This window comes from Solenopsis invicta, chromosome 6 (genome assembly GCF_016802725.1).
Source record: "Solenopsis invicta isolate M01_SB chromosome 6, UNIL_Sinv_3.0, whole genome shotgun sequence".
Taxonomy (NCBI): domain Eukaryota; kingdom Metazoa; phylum Arthropoda; class Insecta; order Hymenoptera; family Formicidae; genus Solenopsis; species Solenopsis invicta.
Genome location: NC_052669.1, coordinates 5,310,045 through 5,326,928, shown reverse-complemented (window position 1 = coordinate 5,326,928; position 16,884 = coordinate 5,310,045). Strand labels below are relative to the sequence as shown.

Below are 16,884 nucleotides of genomic sequence, written 5' to 3'. Positions count from 1 at the left end.
TTACATTTTTTTACACGCGTATATTTTAGTAACTTTTGTTAAATAAATAAAATAGTAAGGAATATACGATTTAAATAATATGGATTTATTTTTTTCTAAATATATCTGTTTGAATTTTATGAAGCAATAAATGTTCAATGAACTGAATAAGAAATATGCTCTACATCTTCTTTATGTCTCAATAATGATAATTATTTCAAAAATTATCATGTATATCATGTATCACGAAAATGTAATCATAAACTTAAATTAACGTCTCGAAATTGCATCTTAAAGTCTTACAGAATGATGGCATAAGTTATTTTCGTTACTTACTATGTCAATCAATTATTGCCTGTCATTTTCGTTCATTAAATCCATCTTTTTAATTTCTGAAGCGGGTCGGATTTGGTACATAATGAAGGGACGAAAAAAAAAGTGAAAACGATCTCTTGCCGATTACGAGGGCATACCATTGCTTCCTTCTTATGAATCGATCGGCTAGATCTTTAACTTTTAATTATCCGAACTAATTATGACTAAGGTCTTGATCCATCGGAACATCTCGCTGGATTCTCATAGCAAAGGGTGGGATAAGATTGCGGCCTGGTGGGGACCATTTCTATATAATCGACGGTGAAGGTGCCTGTCTCTTCATATCCTATCAGTGACCACGTTTCTTTAACCGCTGTCTTCCAAGTCTATCCGTATTTTTCCAAGAGACAAGTGATACAAGGTGAGTGCCGGACATATTATCCGGAAGAATTGAAGTCTACGATATAATTTTAGTGAGTTCAAATTTCGATGCTGTAAATGCGCATACAGATAAAAATTTTTTTAAATTATTTATGACAACGCGATGTATGCATATTTACATATACAATTAAGGTAAAGTATATACATTTTCTCCTATCTACAGCATCGAAATTTGAACTGACTAAAATTAAATTTCTAAAAATTATATATCAAATTAAAATTGATTTAAAATTTAATTAAAAAATTGCAGTGCATCTTTCAGATTTATTGATTTAAATATTATTGTTTTGTATTTTTTGTAATTACTACAAACAAACAATCTCATAAACAAAAATTACTATTATGTTATCTCCACAAATATATCAGATTAGAATATAATAAAAAATTGATTACAAGTAAAATGTATAAAGACTTATAAACTTTTGGTGAAAGCAATATAACCATCATTTAGAGAGAGAGAGAGAGAGAGAGAGAGAGAGAGAGAGAGAGAGAGCGAGAGCGAGAGAGAGAGAGAGAGAGCGAAAGTACATTATATATAATGCAAATAACATTAATTGCTCTTCAATTTGTAAAAATTTGCATATATAAAATAAATTGTTGTACAAATTATAGAGAGAAAATTTAAATCGAAAATCCCTGTAATATTTTTCAAAATTATTAAAATTATTTTCTCAAAATTCGATATTTGACACATCTTGATACTGCTATTCCATGTTCGCCGGAGAAATTTCTAGTCGATATCGATCCGATTTGACGGATCACGTAACGAATGGATAATTAACGTATTGGCATCCATGCATAAAAAAACCGTCTCGCGACTTCGTTAGACGAGACACTCCCTAAGAGAAACTTTTGCCTGATGGAAAGGAACACTGTGTCGGTGAAATGAAATCGTGTACCTGTATGTCAACGCCATTACGAAACTCTCACCAACTGTCCCAGAGGTCATAATAAGTCGACGAAATTGTGTGATGTCTGAATGTCCAAATTAATATTTAATTTAGCGATCGGCATCAGCACATAAGAACCTGACGATTTACTGATAGATTCTTCTTTCGTATTATCCATAATGCATATTCGCTACCTTATCATTATTATATATTACATCTCTCAATGATGACACACTTTTTAATCACATGAAAAATATTTTATATAATCTCAACAGAGGGGTACGTCATCAATTATTCGAGACATGCATTAATTGAAGCACAACAAACATTTATTATTTTCTTTGCGATAAAAATTATGAAAATTATTCCAAATTACGAAATTATGTGATTCATCTTGCATATTATCGTTTGTTATCTGTAATAATATTTTTCTTATTATTCTGTGATAGATGATGCTGGTGCCGCTGGCCGTAGTGCTCCTCGCGGCGTTCGCCAACGCCGAGCCAGCGATCAATGAAGCCCGACCGCACAGTAACCGACCTGGAAGATTCTTGTCTCTTCCGATACCGCAAAAGTGCGCAAATCGTAAGTACCTTCTGGCATCAACGCTTCAATCGTTACTCACATCGTGTCCGCTGCGCGCGATGGGAAAAATCTGGTCCTGTTTCTTTCAATTTCTATTCCGCATTGTCTGTGGGTTTAAGATATACCACGGAATTGATAAACTTATCTGTTGCCTATTTGGTTGCACAAACTGAACTAAAATGAGATCAATAATCCATCCATGGAATAATTACCACGATGCGTGATACAGCGTAACATAGCTTAATCCACACAAGATTTATAAAGTATTACTCTCGTATTTAGAATATTAATAGATGTCAGACAGCACAGAAGAGTTTTTGCTAAAGTACCTAAAAATTTAGCTAGATATGGATTTAAAAATAATTTTAACGGTTAAAAATAATTTTAACCATGAAAATAATTATGTAGAGCGCCGAAACATGACGAGTAATGCTGCAAAAAATATTGACATTCTAGCAAGTCAGTTTAAGCGTCTCATGTAATTATTTTCAGATCTGCATCTAGCTAAATTTTTAAGTATATAGCTTTTACGAACAAAATCTTTCTTTCCGTGCGCGTGATTTATTTGATTTATACGATTTAATAAGTTTAGCTTGTTCCGTAACAAAGACGATTATTCCACGGTATTTTACAACAGTCTTAAGGATAATGGATACGGAGCAAATAGTTAAACGGTCTAATTATCCGTGCGAACGACTACCAACCGGGTTTTCACGGTGGAAGGAAAATTCCGCATTGTGCCAGAGCGATACGCCTCGCTCACGAAACGCCCGAGCCTGCATCTCGATTAGATCACCCGCGCGTAAAATGCCCGTAAAACAAGAAACGCAGAGGACTTTCATCGTCGTTCGCTCGCAGAAGGGGCATCGTGCGTCTCGGGTGCGAGGCACTGTCGTGCCGTCTCTCAAAGGAATCGAGGTTACAATGCTGATACACGCTAAGAAAGACGGGGAGGGAGAGGTTCCTCGCGCAATTTCACGAGATACGAGTTTACTTTTAAAAGCAGACGAGCCTCTCTCGACTCTTGTGCAAGCACGCGTCCCGGGTATTCACTTTTGAACGGCGGCGAGTAGGTGGTACCGGCTTGCGTCCACTTGTTACCACCAACAGGTTCCCGATAATACTGCATCGCAAACTTTCCTGGCAATTCTTTATCTTGTCCGACGTATATACTTTCTCGACGCCACTCGATCAAAGAGCCCCAGCCGTGCCTTCTCAAGGCACCTATTGTAAAAATCAACTCAATTTTGAGAACCTTGTCAAAATGGATATACTTTGTTGGCTTGTAATGCGTATATTTGTATCCTCACAATGTATAAAAGATGAAGTCTTGTCTTAATAAAGTAGCATATAAAATAATCAAGTAACGCGTTATGGGAAGAACGAAAAAGAGATACGAATGATTATTCACGTATCTCCGTGAATAATATTGTGTCACTTTAATATCTCCAATGCAATAAATACCTACTACATTTCTGCTACTGAATGATTGCGCGAATCGTCTGCTTTCTACTCGTTTAAGGAGCAATCTTCTCGACTAATGGTGTCCTGATCCAGTCTTGCGGCCTATGGCTCGTAAAATGACCGTTTGCAACGCAATATTAATGTTTAAGCCTCTGTGAATTAGCATTACCTTCGGTCAGACAATTTCCGCAAGGATGTCTCAACATTGTTATACGCGTCGGATTAATTCAGTAAGATCTTCATTAATGACGTCATAGCAAGGACATCGGTTATTCAAATGGTTATGGTAATATGCTCGCCTATCTCTCGCGAGTTATTAATGCCGTTGGTTTCTAGCCATGAAATATCTGCTCATCAAAATAATACTGATTTCAAAATCGATTAACACCGACTTTAGTTGTGTTGATTCTCCGCTCCTCTTCTAGATCACGACATTGACTTCTCGATACAGATATAAAGACAAAGACGTGATAAAAAATTACTCTGGCGACCTTGATTGACTAACTACATTCAATAATTTGTCGTATCTTCCTGTATTGTGTAATCATACTTGTAATACGAATGAAGAGAAAGAAAGTTTACTTCATCAACCGAACGACGACGTCAGCGCGAACGAAGTTTACCGAGAGAAAACGGATATTTGCATTGCCAACGCGCTAAAGATTTCCTCGCGACCGGAGGAGAACGAAACCGAAGTGGAATATGCAGGAATGTAGAGCAACGCGTTCGCGAGTCAAAGTGCAAGCAACGCGGGGACAGGTAGAGAGATACGGAATTTCCAAATGGTCGCATTTCCACGGTATTTAATAACGTGAGAGGCACGAGTAGGCCGTGGGAGTGAATCGGCTTGGCCGCAATGGTGCAACGTAATGATGTTCGGATACGACCACAATCACCTAACAACCTAATGATTGCATGCTCGCTCCCCTGGAATGCCCCGATCGCAGGCAGGATGGCAGGATGGGGTTTACCGACCAAGTCAATAGTAATCAGATGTAGCGTGATCCTCTCGCGCTCGCGACGAGAAAAAGTATGTAATAAGCGTGTCAATGCAGGTGCACGCGCGCCGAAGAATGTGCAGTAACATAATGGCGAAAAAAGAATGCGAAAACGCTTAAGCACACGCGCGAGCATTTGTGGTGAATATGAAATTTACGATGATATTCCTGAGGATTCCGCGAGAGGTGAACTCTAGGATTTTATGCCGTGTCAAAGTAGTTACGCGCGAGAAACTGCGAGAAAAATGTACATATGCAAAAGGATTCAACACGTATGAATAATAGCTTTATCTGCATTCGCATCATCACGTAGGACTGGCGCACCGCTATTTCGTCCGTCTATCTATGTAGATCTCGATGCGACAAATCTCTCGGTTAGATTTCTCCGCTCACTTAAGATAAAGGATTAACGGAATGTCGGCGTGATTAATTTTTATAAACTCACCGGGAATACCGTGAAGTACCGTTGGTAACACAATGGGACACGTAATATGTGCGTATATGTCTTATAACTCCTGAAGCAAGCGGTAATGACACGCTTGTTGAGTAACATGTGAACAAGTATCGGCCGTGGATATTATATAATACTCATCGGCCTATTAAGCCGGTGTCCGACGATGCTATTACGGTGAAGATACAGCGATTAAGCGACCGCATGTTTTACCACACTACTCTCGCGCATATTGTAATTACAGTCGAAGCTGTTGGATGCGGTAATTTTATACAATTTTCGAATTTTCCTGTCGAGCCTAAGCGCAAAGTGAAAATCTGCCTTGTGCTGTGTGTCAAACAGGCCGATACGTGTGGTCTGGTAGGATATTGTAATATATTGCTATGCACGAAGAAAAATGTAAAGATAAGCTGCGAGCTATACTTATTCCATGATCTCTCTCGTTAAGAACACACGACATAACGGTACGCGGATGATCTTTGACGGATAATAGCAAACTGCACTTACGGGATTTCTTGTTTTACACGTTGCAGCCTTCGAAATATTAATGCGCAATGATCAGATGTATATAGATATATAATTAATAATTAAATTAATAATAACTATTATATACAATTGATTAAAGAAAAATCTCAATAGCACAGCTTGCGTAAGATGCTACTGTTCGTTTTGTAGCAACGACTTCATCCTACTACGGATGATCTCACGACGGGCTAAAAAAGTGTGATAAGGACATCCGATAATTTCGCAAGATCGGAGTGAAAAAAGAAATTGAGGCAGACAATCGCGTAAGGTTAATCGACGTATTATACCGCCGTTAATCACAATTGCGCAACGCGACTGACGCCGAATAAAAGACCGTCGCTAACAAATCGCCGTTAAATCGCCTTATGACAGTGCGGCTGACCGATCAACTGTTGCAATCTTACTCGTCGTGAGGTTGACTGACTGACAACTTTACAAAAGGCCGGCGCTACATCGCCACGAAAATGTCAGGAACTGTTTGCGAAATCGGACAACAACGCTCTTCGGAGACTATCCCTCCGCACGCCGTTTACACGTGTAATGATCAGGCACGATTCGATCATAAAAATCTATTTTCATACGTGACACGCACGTATTACACCTCGCAGAAATTTTTGCACGATAACGAAATCCTATGGAGCAAAAAGAAAGATTGTTTTTTTATATATCTGTGTACTTTGGAACAAAAAAAATTTACATAAGCATTGCTATGTGCAAAAAAAATATAAAGATACTTATTCCATTTTATGGAATTTAACGAAAAAATAGATATGAATTCGCGTTTTACTCTTTTATTTTTGAATTGAATCTCCGAATGTTGTTTGTAAAAGAATATTAAATTAAACATACTTTTAGTGCAATGTATAAGTTTTAATACACACGTTAAAGTTTTTCTGATTGTTATCGCAGAAGAATATATTATCAAATAATTGTCAGGTTCTTTTCGTGAACTCACGCATTCATCTGGCGATAAATTGAGAAGGAAGAGCACGGGGAAAACCGTTATCCCCATGCGAGACGAGCCGTGCCGGGACCCATTGACCCGTCGTGCAAAGAGAAAAAGTTTCACCTTCGCTCGGCAGCTCGTGCCGAGAGCCAACGAGAGTTTCCTTTTCCTTCGCCTCCGTGCTCGAATGTTGTTTATTCACGACTCGCCGTCGACCCACTGATCCCGTTCGCGAGCAAGAAACTGACTCCCGACGAATTCACTCGTGAAACGTTCAATTAGGAAACAATTTCATCGTTATTATAATTAATTAATTAATTTTTGAGCTAAATACGATATTATAAATATTATAATAAATAATTTAATTATGGTTAATATTAATTATCGTTATTGTAATAGGATTTGGAATGTGAATTGTAGACATAGAAAATATTTATTGCCTAGTCGTAGGTATTAATTTTATCCTTAATTCAATAACAGATATAAAATAATTATTATAGTATCACAATGTACATACTTTGTGACATTATACATATTTTATAGAAGGCTGAAACTCACAGTTTTCAGATTACATGTTAATTTAAATTTTGTTACTTTTAATATCTATTCAATATTATTCATGTTTTAAGATTCTTAGGAAAACAGTGGCGAATAATGCAAGAATTATTTTTCCTTCAAAGAAATTGCACTTTCGAATGTTTAGGCATTTTTATCACGACGTGATGCGTCTCACCAAAGATGACGCGTCATTTCCAAGAGCCTGCTAGTCTTGCATGGATTTCACACGCCAAGAACAACATACACGATTGGTATCCGCATGCGTGACAATTAACAGAGATCGACTGCGATTGCAGCAACATCCGCATTTTATAAGAGAAGCTGGCTCATTAATGTACATACGTTTATTATGTCGCTCATTAAGCGACGCACTCGTCTAAATCGTTTCCATCATGAAAAGTAATTAAACGCCAATTAAAAGCCGATACTCTACTGCGAAGAGCCGATTTGTTCATCGAGATTAGATCGACGTTTCGATGGAAATGCCGGAAGTGAATTGTGCTGTCGAAATACACCGAAGGCACACTGTCACGTTACAGCTTTCTCTCTGTCCCAAATGGGATGGAGTGTGTAGTTAAGAAAAATGAATTTTGTCGTAAAATATAACACACTGCTCTTACAACCTATTAATTGCAAATCACCACTGTTAAATATTAAATAGCTTCGGTTCACAGTATGTGACAGATATAATATTTAAAAGAAATTGCAATTATACTTCTCGTTGAATTGTATAAACGTGGAATATCTTAATTATCATCTGTATAAAATAGAAAGTGGCAATATTATATGAAGCGAAAGTCCTAATGAAACATTAATTTTGTTCTTCCGCATATCTTTTCGAATAAACTTAAAAATTTGCTAAACGATTTAATAATTTTTGACATATTTTTTGTATAAGAAAAATTTAAAATAATTTGAAATTATATTGCTATAAAAATAGACCACAACCTAACAATTTTTTTCGAGTTTTATATGGTTTCATTAATTCGTTGCCAGGTTGATGCATGTATTGTTTGATAATCAACATCGTGATAGAGACTGCGCTCTAATCCTCGATGAACAACAGCTCGCACGATTGAAAGCGATTATCGCCGCGAGTTCCTTGACACAAACGCGTGAGACGCGCCAGGGGCATAAATGTTTAATCGATGTTGATATAACGATCGTAAATTGCAATTGCTCGACAGGAGGCGAACGTTTTTTTCGTTCGATGCACGCGGATGCGCCGTTGTCGTTGCATGCGAACGAAGGAAAAGAAATCCGCCATGTTTAACGATGATATAATCACGCACAGTCATTCTCTTTTAATAATACGTGTTTAATATTGTACACGTTCACTTTCGCACACGAAGCACGCAACATTTTTACAAATCTAAGTCTAAAATTTCTATGATTGTCTCTACAAAGAAAAGTATACTTTATAATTTTTTGTACTAGACATATCTTTTGCTACAGTGACATTACTAAAAAAACATAATTTAAAAAAAAATGAGTTTAAATAAATTTTGAATCATATAACTTTAAATAATGAAATTATTATTTTTAAATGCAACTTTAGTGTAATACCTAATGGTAAAGAAAAAAAAGTCATTAATTCTTCATTCAGTGTACTGAAAATTCTCAATTATTATGAAAATAAACCCTTAAAAGCATTTTTTTCGATTTATGACACTCTTGACAGTAAATTTTCTTTTGAACTTTAGAAACTTAATTATGTCAATAATCACAACTTCAAAAATCTGTTCTTTTTGTACATAACTCAGAAATGCCAATTTTTTAGTTATGTCGTTATAGCAAATAGCGATTGTTATGCTGGACGTGTAATTGTAATTAATTTCATTTTTAATTTGTTTCTTTTATAACGTAAAATTTCTTTTTGCGAAAATACTTCTTTGATAAAATATAGGACATCATGTCGACCTATATTTTACTACATTGAAAACAATAAATAGGAAAGCATTATTATATTGATGCAACGTACCACAAGATTCAACACAGATTATTGATTTAGACGAGGGCAGCCACGTGATAACAATAGTACACCCTGTAATGTGTTTTATAATATTTACAAATCGATTTCCGCTCGATGCAGTTGAAATGCATAACTCGCGTCAGTTTCACACATGGTTGACTCGTCTCGTTAACACATTGAAATCGCCTCACGTGACTCCGATCAATGGAAGCGTAAATTACTTTCTAAGTGCAACGACTAAGTGCAACATCACGATAAAATGCTACTTATATTGTTTTTCGTTTGATTTATAAATATATTATTACTTCGGGATTGATCGAATATTACTTCTGTGAAATAAACTTTAAGGTCAAGCATCTATCCATTAATCAAGAGAAACACGGCGTGTCGTTATATTTTACGATTATTTAATAGAGCTCTTAATATTCACGAGACGGTAGAAATTACGTTTCCGCCATCAATTTTCTTAAAAAACTATCACTGACGTCGATAGCTGCTCATATTTCAGTGCCAGCATTCTATTATGGATACTGAAATACAACGGTTTATCTATTATCAGTCGCAGAAATGAAGATATATGTGACATCACTAATTTTATGGTCATAAAAGAAAAAGATATTTCCAATTTAAATAAATAATTTAATTTAATTTTTATATGAAACAAGATAGAAATATGAGCAATAAAGTGATGAATCAAAGTTTATTAAATTTGATATTTAAATTAAGTTTAAAAATTTTAGGACACACACTTCCTCTCTCTCTCTCTCTCGTTGTATATGTGTCTATAATATTATAATTAAAAAATATTAATAAAAAATTAAAATTAACTAAATTTATTAATATTTCTTAACTCTTGCTTGTGAAGATTATTTAATATTCTTATTTTATAACATTTCTGTAATTTTGGAACTTAAGAAAGTATTAGATAATTATTAGATATATTTTTAAACGACTCTCTCGCACGAGGTTACAGGGAATCATTAATCAGAGCACTTGTGTTACAAAACATTCGATTCAAATGTTTTAAACATCATGAGCGGCAAAATGACGCGACTGCAATATAAAATCCTTATCTTTCATAGATGCGGGATCTTAAATTTATACTGACAACGGGAATCACGACTTTGTCCTATGTTGTAAATCCTGACAGACAGTCTTTCTTCTTCCTCGATACGCGTAACACAATTGCCTTTCCACGGTGAGTTTCGAATTGAGCGCTTGGATTGCTGACACGACTTATCCTTGGAGAAACTTTGTTTAAAGATTCCAATTAAAATGTAAGCTATTGCCTTTTGCTGCAAAAAGTTGTAATCGCACATCAACCTCACCCTTTTCTCATTTATTGTTTAATCAAAAATTGCGATCAAAAATAAACTGTTTAAATATAATTATTAGAAATCGGTACTTGGTCGCAAAAGGTTGTTCGAATTATAATATTATCATGGTCAGTGCGGCTGTATGAAATTACACAGCCGTTTTATAAAAGAAACAAGATATCTCAAGCTATTTGTTTTTCTGTCGAGTGTTATTCCATTCACAAATGGACCGAGGCTGCGAAAGTGGCCATATGGGAGACGGCCGTTTGTTAAATTATAATGGCGCGAGACAGGTGTAAAAAATAGCGGTCGTCTGTAAAATCGCCATTGGCGTTATCGACCTTTGACATTAGCGTGTTCAATCCCTCGCGAATACCAGGCGAAATCATCAATTGGTTGAAAACATACGTGGGCAAGGACGTGCGAGTAGTAAAATGTAAAGGGCGCAGACGCTTGGAGATACAGTCAGCTCGATCGTTCCTCGCTTTATTTAAATTTGATGACTATCTCTTACATCACGCACATATGACGCCATGTAATAAATTTCAATTAACATAGCGCCGCGGCCATTGCCGACTAGTTGCCAAAAATGAAGATACCGCGCACATCCAGTCGCATTAATTAGCATTAAATACAAATTATATACTTTGCATATTCTCTGAATCGTAGAAGAAACGTTGTTTACATCAAAATATGTGCCCAGTATTTCGAAATAATCCAAACATCCAATTTCGTAATTATAATAATTATCTAGTTTGGCAAATAATTATTTCTCTATATTGTACATATAAAATAAAGATACAATTATTATATACTAATTATAATCTAATATAATTTGTATAATCTGGCTAGGATAAATTAATTTCAAAACTTTTTAAGTGTTCTGTAGTTTGTTAGAGTATTGTTTTATAGAATAAAGACTGCAGATTTCTAGAATTAATATATTTCTTCAAATTTTCAAAAACTCTACTTGAACCTTCTGTCATTTAAAACATATTTGAAGAAAAGGTCTCAGATATTTAAGATCGCATAAAATCGTAGGCGTCAGTAATAATGAAAAAATATGGGTTACGAATGTCATGACGAATGAAGAAGCGATTCGAAAAATCGGCTTGAAGGAAAGGCCAAAGAAGGAGAAGGATGAAGAAGACGGCGAAAAAGCGCGGCGAGGGGACCGAAGCGCACGAAGCGGAATATAAAACGTTATGTCACAGCGAGCGAGAAAGAAGAAGAAGAGAGAGATAGAGAGATGCTCCTTGTAACGCAGTCCGATGATACGTGTGCACGTATACGTTTCGTAATGCGGCGTTAGGCGCTCATAATGAGACACACGTCGTAAATCGTCGACGAGGAGAGGCATATCTGCATAAATACCGGGAAAAAATGTAAGACCATTGACATTTAAAGCGGATGATAATGATGCGCTGCCGCTGTGCCGCTGCCGATTACAGATTCCTTGCCCGCGGAATGAAACAACGTGCCTGGCTTCAACGGTCCTGACGCTGAAACGCTGGACGAAACGTGCGCCCGTGTGCCTAGTAGCGTTCAATGCAAGACGCGAAGAACTCTGAGAAAATTGCGAAACATACGCGCGAGGGAAACAGCAGGCCGCATCGATGCAGCCAGCGACATAGGCAAATGCTACACATCATAGAAGATCTTTTAATTGAGTTAGCATTTTTTTTTTATAAGGAAAAGGCATTAGTAACCATGTTTTGTCTGCCAGTTTTCTGAATTTATGGAAAATACTCTCATATAAATTACGTTTCTTATTACGCACGTCGCAGACACTGAAGCCAATATTGATCGAGAAATATATTCTTGTTTGTTGTTTTCATTGACATCCCTTTCTAGCATTTGCGTATCTCTCCGCATGTACGTATCTATGGTCTCTTTGAAAAAAAGTTGAGACAAAGAAGTATTATTTTTTTTTTTATATTAATCACAAAATATAATTTACACTGTATACGTGACGCTAATGGATATACGGATTAAAATGTGAGATGCGAAGAAAAAATCATATGTTGTGCGCGCTTGGTGAGATTATTTAAGCACGACGAAACGCGTTAACGAGGGGAACTAAAAAGAACATTTTTTTACAAGAATCTTTCAACCTTTTAAGTGGATAAGACTGGTTTTTTTTGCGGCCAAGTGGAGACTTTAGCCAGACACGTTCTTGATCGCGGAAAGCATAGATCTACGGATTACCCTATCGCAACAGCTGTTTGACCTCTGAACTATTAACCACCGGTTAAACCGAGAATCTGTTAACAGGAAAGAATGGCGCGATTGCGAGGCTTGATATAATCGTCGATTTACCATTCTTTCTGCAAAGCCTCTAGTGACATTCATGAATAATGCGATGATAATAGGGAAGCTAATACTCTTCACATTTATAGACACGATACAACGCTACTTCAGTTTCTTATCCAACTCTCCAATCTCTCGCCTTCCGTTGAAAATAGAAATACCGTACTACGCGCTTGAATTGACAGTAATCTCTTAAATAAAATTATCGAGTTGCAGAAATAGAGTATTCTAAAATGTTTTATATGAAAAAAATGCTTTTCACAGGGCCGAAGCAGTTTAACTTCCGAGGGCACAACTATTTCTACAGCGGGCATGTGCCGGCTCACGCCAATCAAAAGGTGGACTGGTTAGACGCTAGAAACATTTGCAGGGAGTACTGCATGGATCTCATTTCGATGGAAACCCAAGAAGAGAATAATATGATCTTTAGGCTCATCCAGCAGAGTAAGTAATTTATCTCGCGACAGTCAGACCCCCATGAAACGCGCCGACGTATCTATGCGCGTCGCTCCTTTGTGAATCATTCTTACTGTTCCACATTGCAAATTAGAGATCAATGCATGATCGAAGGACATAGCAGCGGAACGGCTCCGTTTTTGTTCGTGTACGAAGAAGAGCGCGGCGCGACGAGGTCGTATTTGCAGCTCGAAGTAATTTTTATGAGCAACCTTGCCGAAAGGAAAAGTATTTTTATTCACGACAAAAAATTTCTTAGTAAATATTGCTTCATTAAATTTATTGGATTTATCATAATGAGAATAATTTACGTATTAAATATTTCGATACATCGAGAGAAATATTTGTTTAGGCAGACCAAACGTTTAGTTAATAAATAGTGATCATGAATTTCATAGTTACAATTACTAAATATGGAGTTCTTTTAATTAAACAATCTATAACCAAACAAATATTTTTATACAATTTATAACCGAGTGGTCAAATGTAACAAAGTTTTTGACAACAATAAAATTCTTCTGATCACTATTTAACTAAACGTTCGATTAATATTTCTCTCAGTGTATACGTGCTCTCGTTTCGAGAAACCACGTAATCATTATAATTTAATCTATAAACGTTTAGTAGATTTTCATCTATTTGTATAATGACAGGCTATACCATCTTCCGATTATATCCCTCGATCGATAGCAAACACGAAGCATTGCTTAAACGTATTCAGTTCCTTTTATTTCCCCCTGTAATTTACAAGTGCATCGCAACGCGAGCACACAAGCGGAGGAGTATAAATTCTCTCTCGAGTTCGTTCGATTGGCGAAAAGGGTAAATTCACTCGTCCCTTTGACAGAATAGCCTTAGAAAGTTTTCACACGGCATACAACCGTAATGGTGACGATGGTAGCGAGTCATAAATATCGTCACCGACACAGCGATTTACCACGGCAACTTTCATCCACGCGAGATAATCATTCGGCAGTATTTCGAAACAAGCGGCCCGACGTGGAACATCACCGTGTCTTCGATTCGGATGATTAACGATGATGCTCCCCGTTATCCTCTCCCATTCTTCATTACGACCTTTCGGATGCAGCGCGATGCGTTTAAACGCATCCGAGAACCGAAAGTGCAATTAACTAAAGGGTCTTACCCACGTTACCCATTAGCTACTTTTACTTTTGTTAGTGTACGTTGCTTCTTTTCCGGTTTTCCTTTAGCATTAGAAACTTTCTTGAACTTGAATGATTGTGCAAGTTGTAATAAATGGTTGTCGATATATCCAGCCGTTAAAAATATTTCTATTTTCTAATTTGTATTTTTAAACTTAAAAAAAAAATTTCGATTAGAAAAGACGATTAAAAGTTCGTCTAACGACGCAGACAACTTAATGTTATTTGCTAATTTAAAATTGAAATAATATCAATTGAAGATTCGTCGATGACTTATGAAAGTTAAATTGCAATGTCAATCATGATCGCATGGATCGGAAATTCAATAAGCAGTAATCACGAATTAATACAAATTGCCGGAACATTTGTCGGATTTCACTGTCGCCTCTAACCGCAATTATCATAATCGTGATGATACCTGCTCATCACGAGCGATATTCATCACGACGAGGAATCGTGGGAGATGAGTTGGTGAGTGTAACGACAGTTTTCAAGGTAATGCGGGGGTCTTGAAGTGGGTTGAGGCTAGAGGCTCATCTTTTTATATAACAGCATCGCACGGTGCATGAATCTTTTTGCAGTCCGGCGAAAGTAAAATGGCACCAGGTTAATTTCGCTCGAGAATACTACGTGATACAGCCATCTCGTTTAATTATACTCTTGGAAGACCTTTATACTTTCCTACTCGCAGTTCGTACATTGAATTACAGTTTGGGGTGATTTCTCTGTAATCATTGTTTTGTTTCGGTTTAATATAAGAAATTAAAAGTCAGAGTCGCTGGCTGTGTCTAAAAATGCTTTTACTTCCTTCTTAATAATGTATGTCAGCTTTGGAGTGCCTAAATAGTAATAAAAGCGAAAGTGTACTCAAATTCAAATAATCATGTTTAATAATATAATCATTTCATAAATCGTTTAGAGGTAATTTTAGTTACAAACTTTTTTGAATTATAATTTAAGTACATGAAGGAAAATTTTTTCTAATTTAAAGCCGTTAGACTTACTTTGGAAATATTTGAAGCATCTTTTCGACGAGCAATAGATTTTTATGAAAAATTCATTTCTTTTCTCAGACGACGTTCCTTACATTTGGACGTCTGGACGTCTTTGCGACTTCAAGGGCTGCGAAAATCGACCTGACTTAGAGCCCAAGGCCCTGTACGGCTGGTTCTGGTCGGCGAACCGTGAGAAGATGACACCCACCAACCAGGCGCCGAATGGTTGGAGCTTTAACCCATGGTCACAGACCGGCCACAAGAAGGTCAGGCAGCCAGACAACGCCGAGTATGATATCAACGGCACCAACGAATCCTGCATGTCCGTCCTGAACAACGTTTACAACGACGGCATCGCCTGGCATGACGTCGCGTGTTACCATGAGAAACCATTCGTCTGCGAGGACTCTGAGGAGTTGCTCAACTACGTGGCCAGCACCAACCGCGGTATTCGCCTCTAAAGCGATCGCGGTCAGCCGACACCTACGTGGTGATCACGCGATCGTCCATCAGCATCATATCAGCACACACTTTCCTTCTATACTTCCCGTCGCGTAGCCGACGAGACACGTGCCAAATAGGAACGCGGGATTTCTACGTGGCGATTTTTGGTTCTCGGATGATCTCAGAGAATCTATTACAATCGTGTTGTCAGAATAAAAGAGAAACTTCGTGATGTTTCCCTAATTAAAATTACAATGTACAAACGATATTCTTTTATAAATATAATTTTTATAAATATACTTCGGTTTTTAATCAAGTATCATCCGAAATAAAAATTAGAATTGTAATTTTGTAATCTATTCTTCTGTTTTTTATCGTTTTCTTTTTATTAATTTATATATTTCATTGCCGATCTTTTGTATTTCTATGATTACGTATGGTGTGTTTTCAGTCTATTTTTTTATTATACAAGTGACTTTCTTATTTTACGGAAAATTTTTAATTAATATGATCATTGGAGAATTATTTATAGCAATTTATAAAGAATAAAAGCGATTTGTGGAATATCATGCGCGGATATATGAGATATCAATAATTTGTTTAAATTTGTGTTTTATTCTAATAATTATAACAAACGTGGAATTTTGGAAATGACATGTTAAGAGTTTTTCGAATAAAAGTGAAAGTGTAGAATGATTGCGAGTAATTCATGTCAAGTACTTATCGTATAGTTATTGATTCAATTTATACTTATTCGGTGCTACAAATTTAACATGCTACATTTGTACGAAAATAAAATTATCTATTTACTGGAATTGTACTTATAAAAGTTTCTAGTGTATGAAAAAATGTATTGTTGGGATTATATTAATTGAACAAACGTGTCTCGTCGTTGCGCTCTTTCTGCACTCATCGTATCGAAGAAACTCCACAATAATTTTATATTTTGTTTAATTTGTAATCACGGTATCCGCTGAAGAGAGTAATTAATTGTGTACATGTATTTATTGATATAAATTTGGCTGGCAGTCTCTGTATGTACATTTATGAATAAACGTTAATCTTACATAAAT

General features: G+C 36.4%; 1 protein-coding gene across 1 annotated transcript; it reads left to right on the top strand.

Annotated features, from left to right (window-relative positions):
* Positions 1–569: 569 nt before the first annotated feature.
* LOC105200857 lies at positions 570–16,884 on the top strand. The gene is made up of 4 exons (XM_011168636.3): positions 570–715; positions 2,075–2,210; positions 13,015–13,194; positions 15,446–16,884. The coding sequence occupies exons 2-4, from the start codon at positions 2,075–2,077 to the stop codon at positions 15,826–15,828; spliced, it is 699 nt and encodes a 232-aa protein (XP_011166938.1). The 5' UTR covers positions 570–715; the 3' UTR covers positions 15,829–16,884.

What these genes read in the sequence shown, in the direction of transcription:
- LOC105200857 (XM_011168636.3), top strand. Translation starts at nt 2,075, where the DNA reads ATGATGCTGGTGCCGCTGGCCGTAGTGCTCCTCGCGGCGTTCGCCAAC. An exon ending in ACCGCAAAAGTGCGCAAATC is followed by an intron (nt 2,211 to 13,014) that starts GTAAGTACCTTC and finishes TGCTTTTCACAG; the next exon opens with GGCCGAAGCAGTTTAACTTC. An exon ending in CTTTAGGCTCATCCAGCAGA is followed by an intron (nt 13,195 to 15,445) that starts GTAAGTAATTTA and finishes TTCTTTTCTCAG; the next exon opens with ACGACGTTCCTTACATTTGG.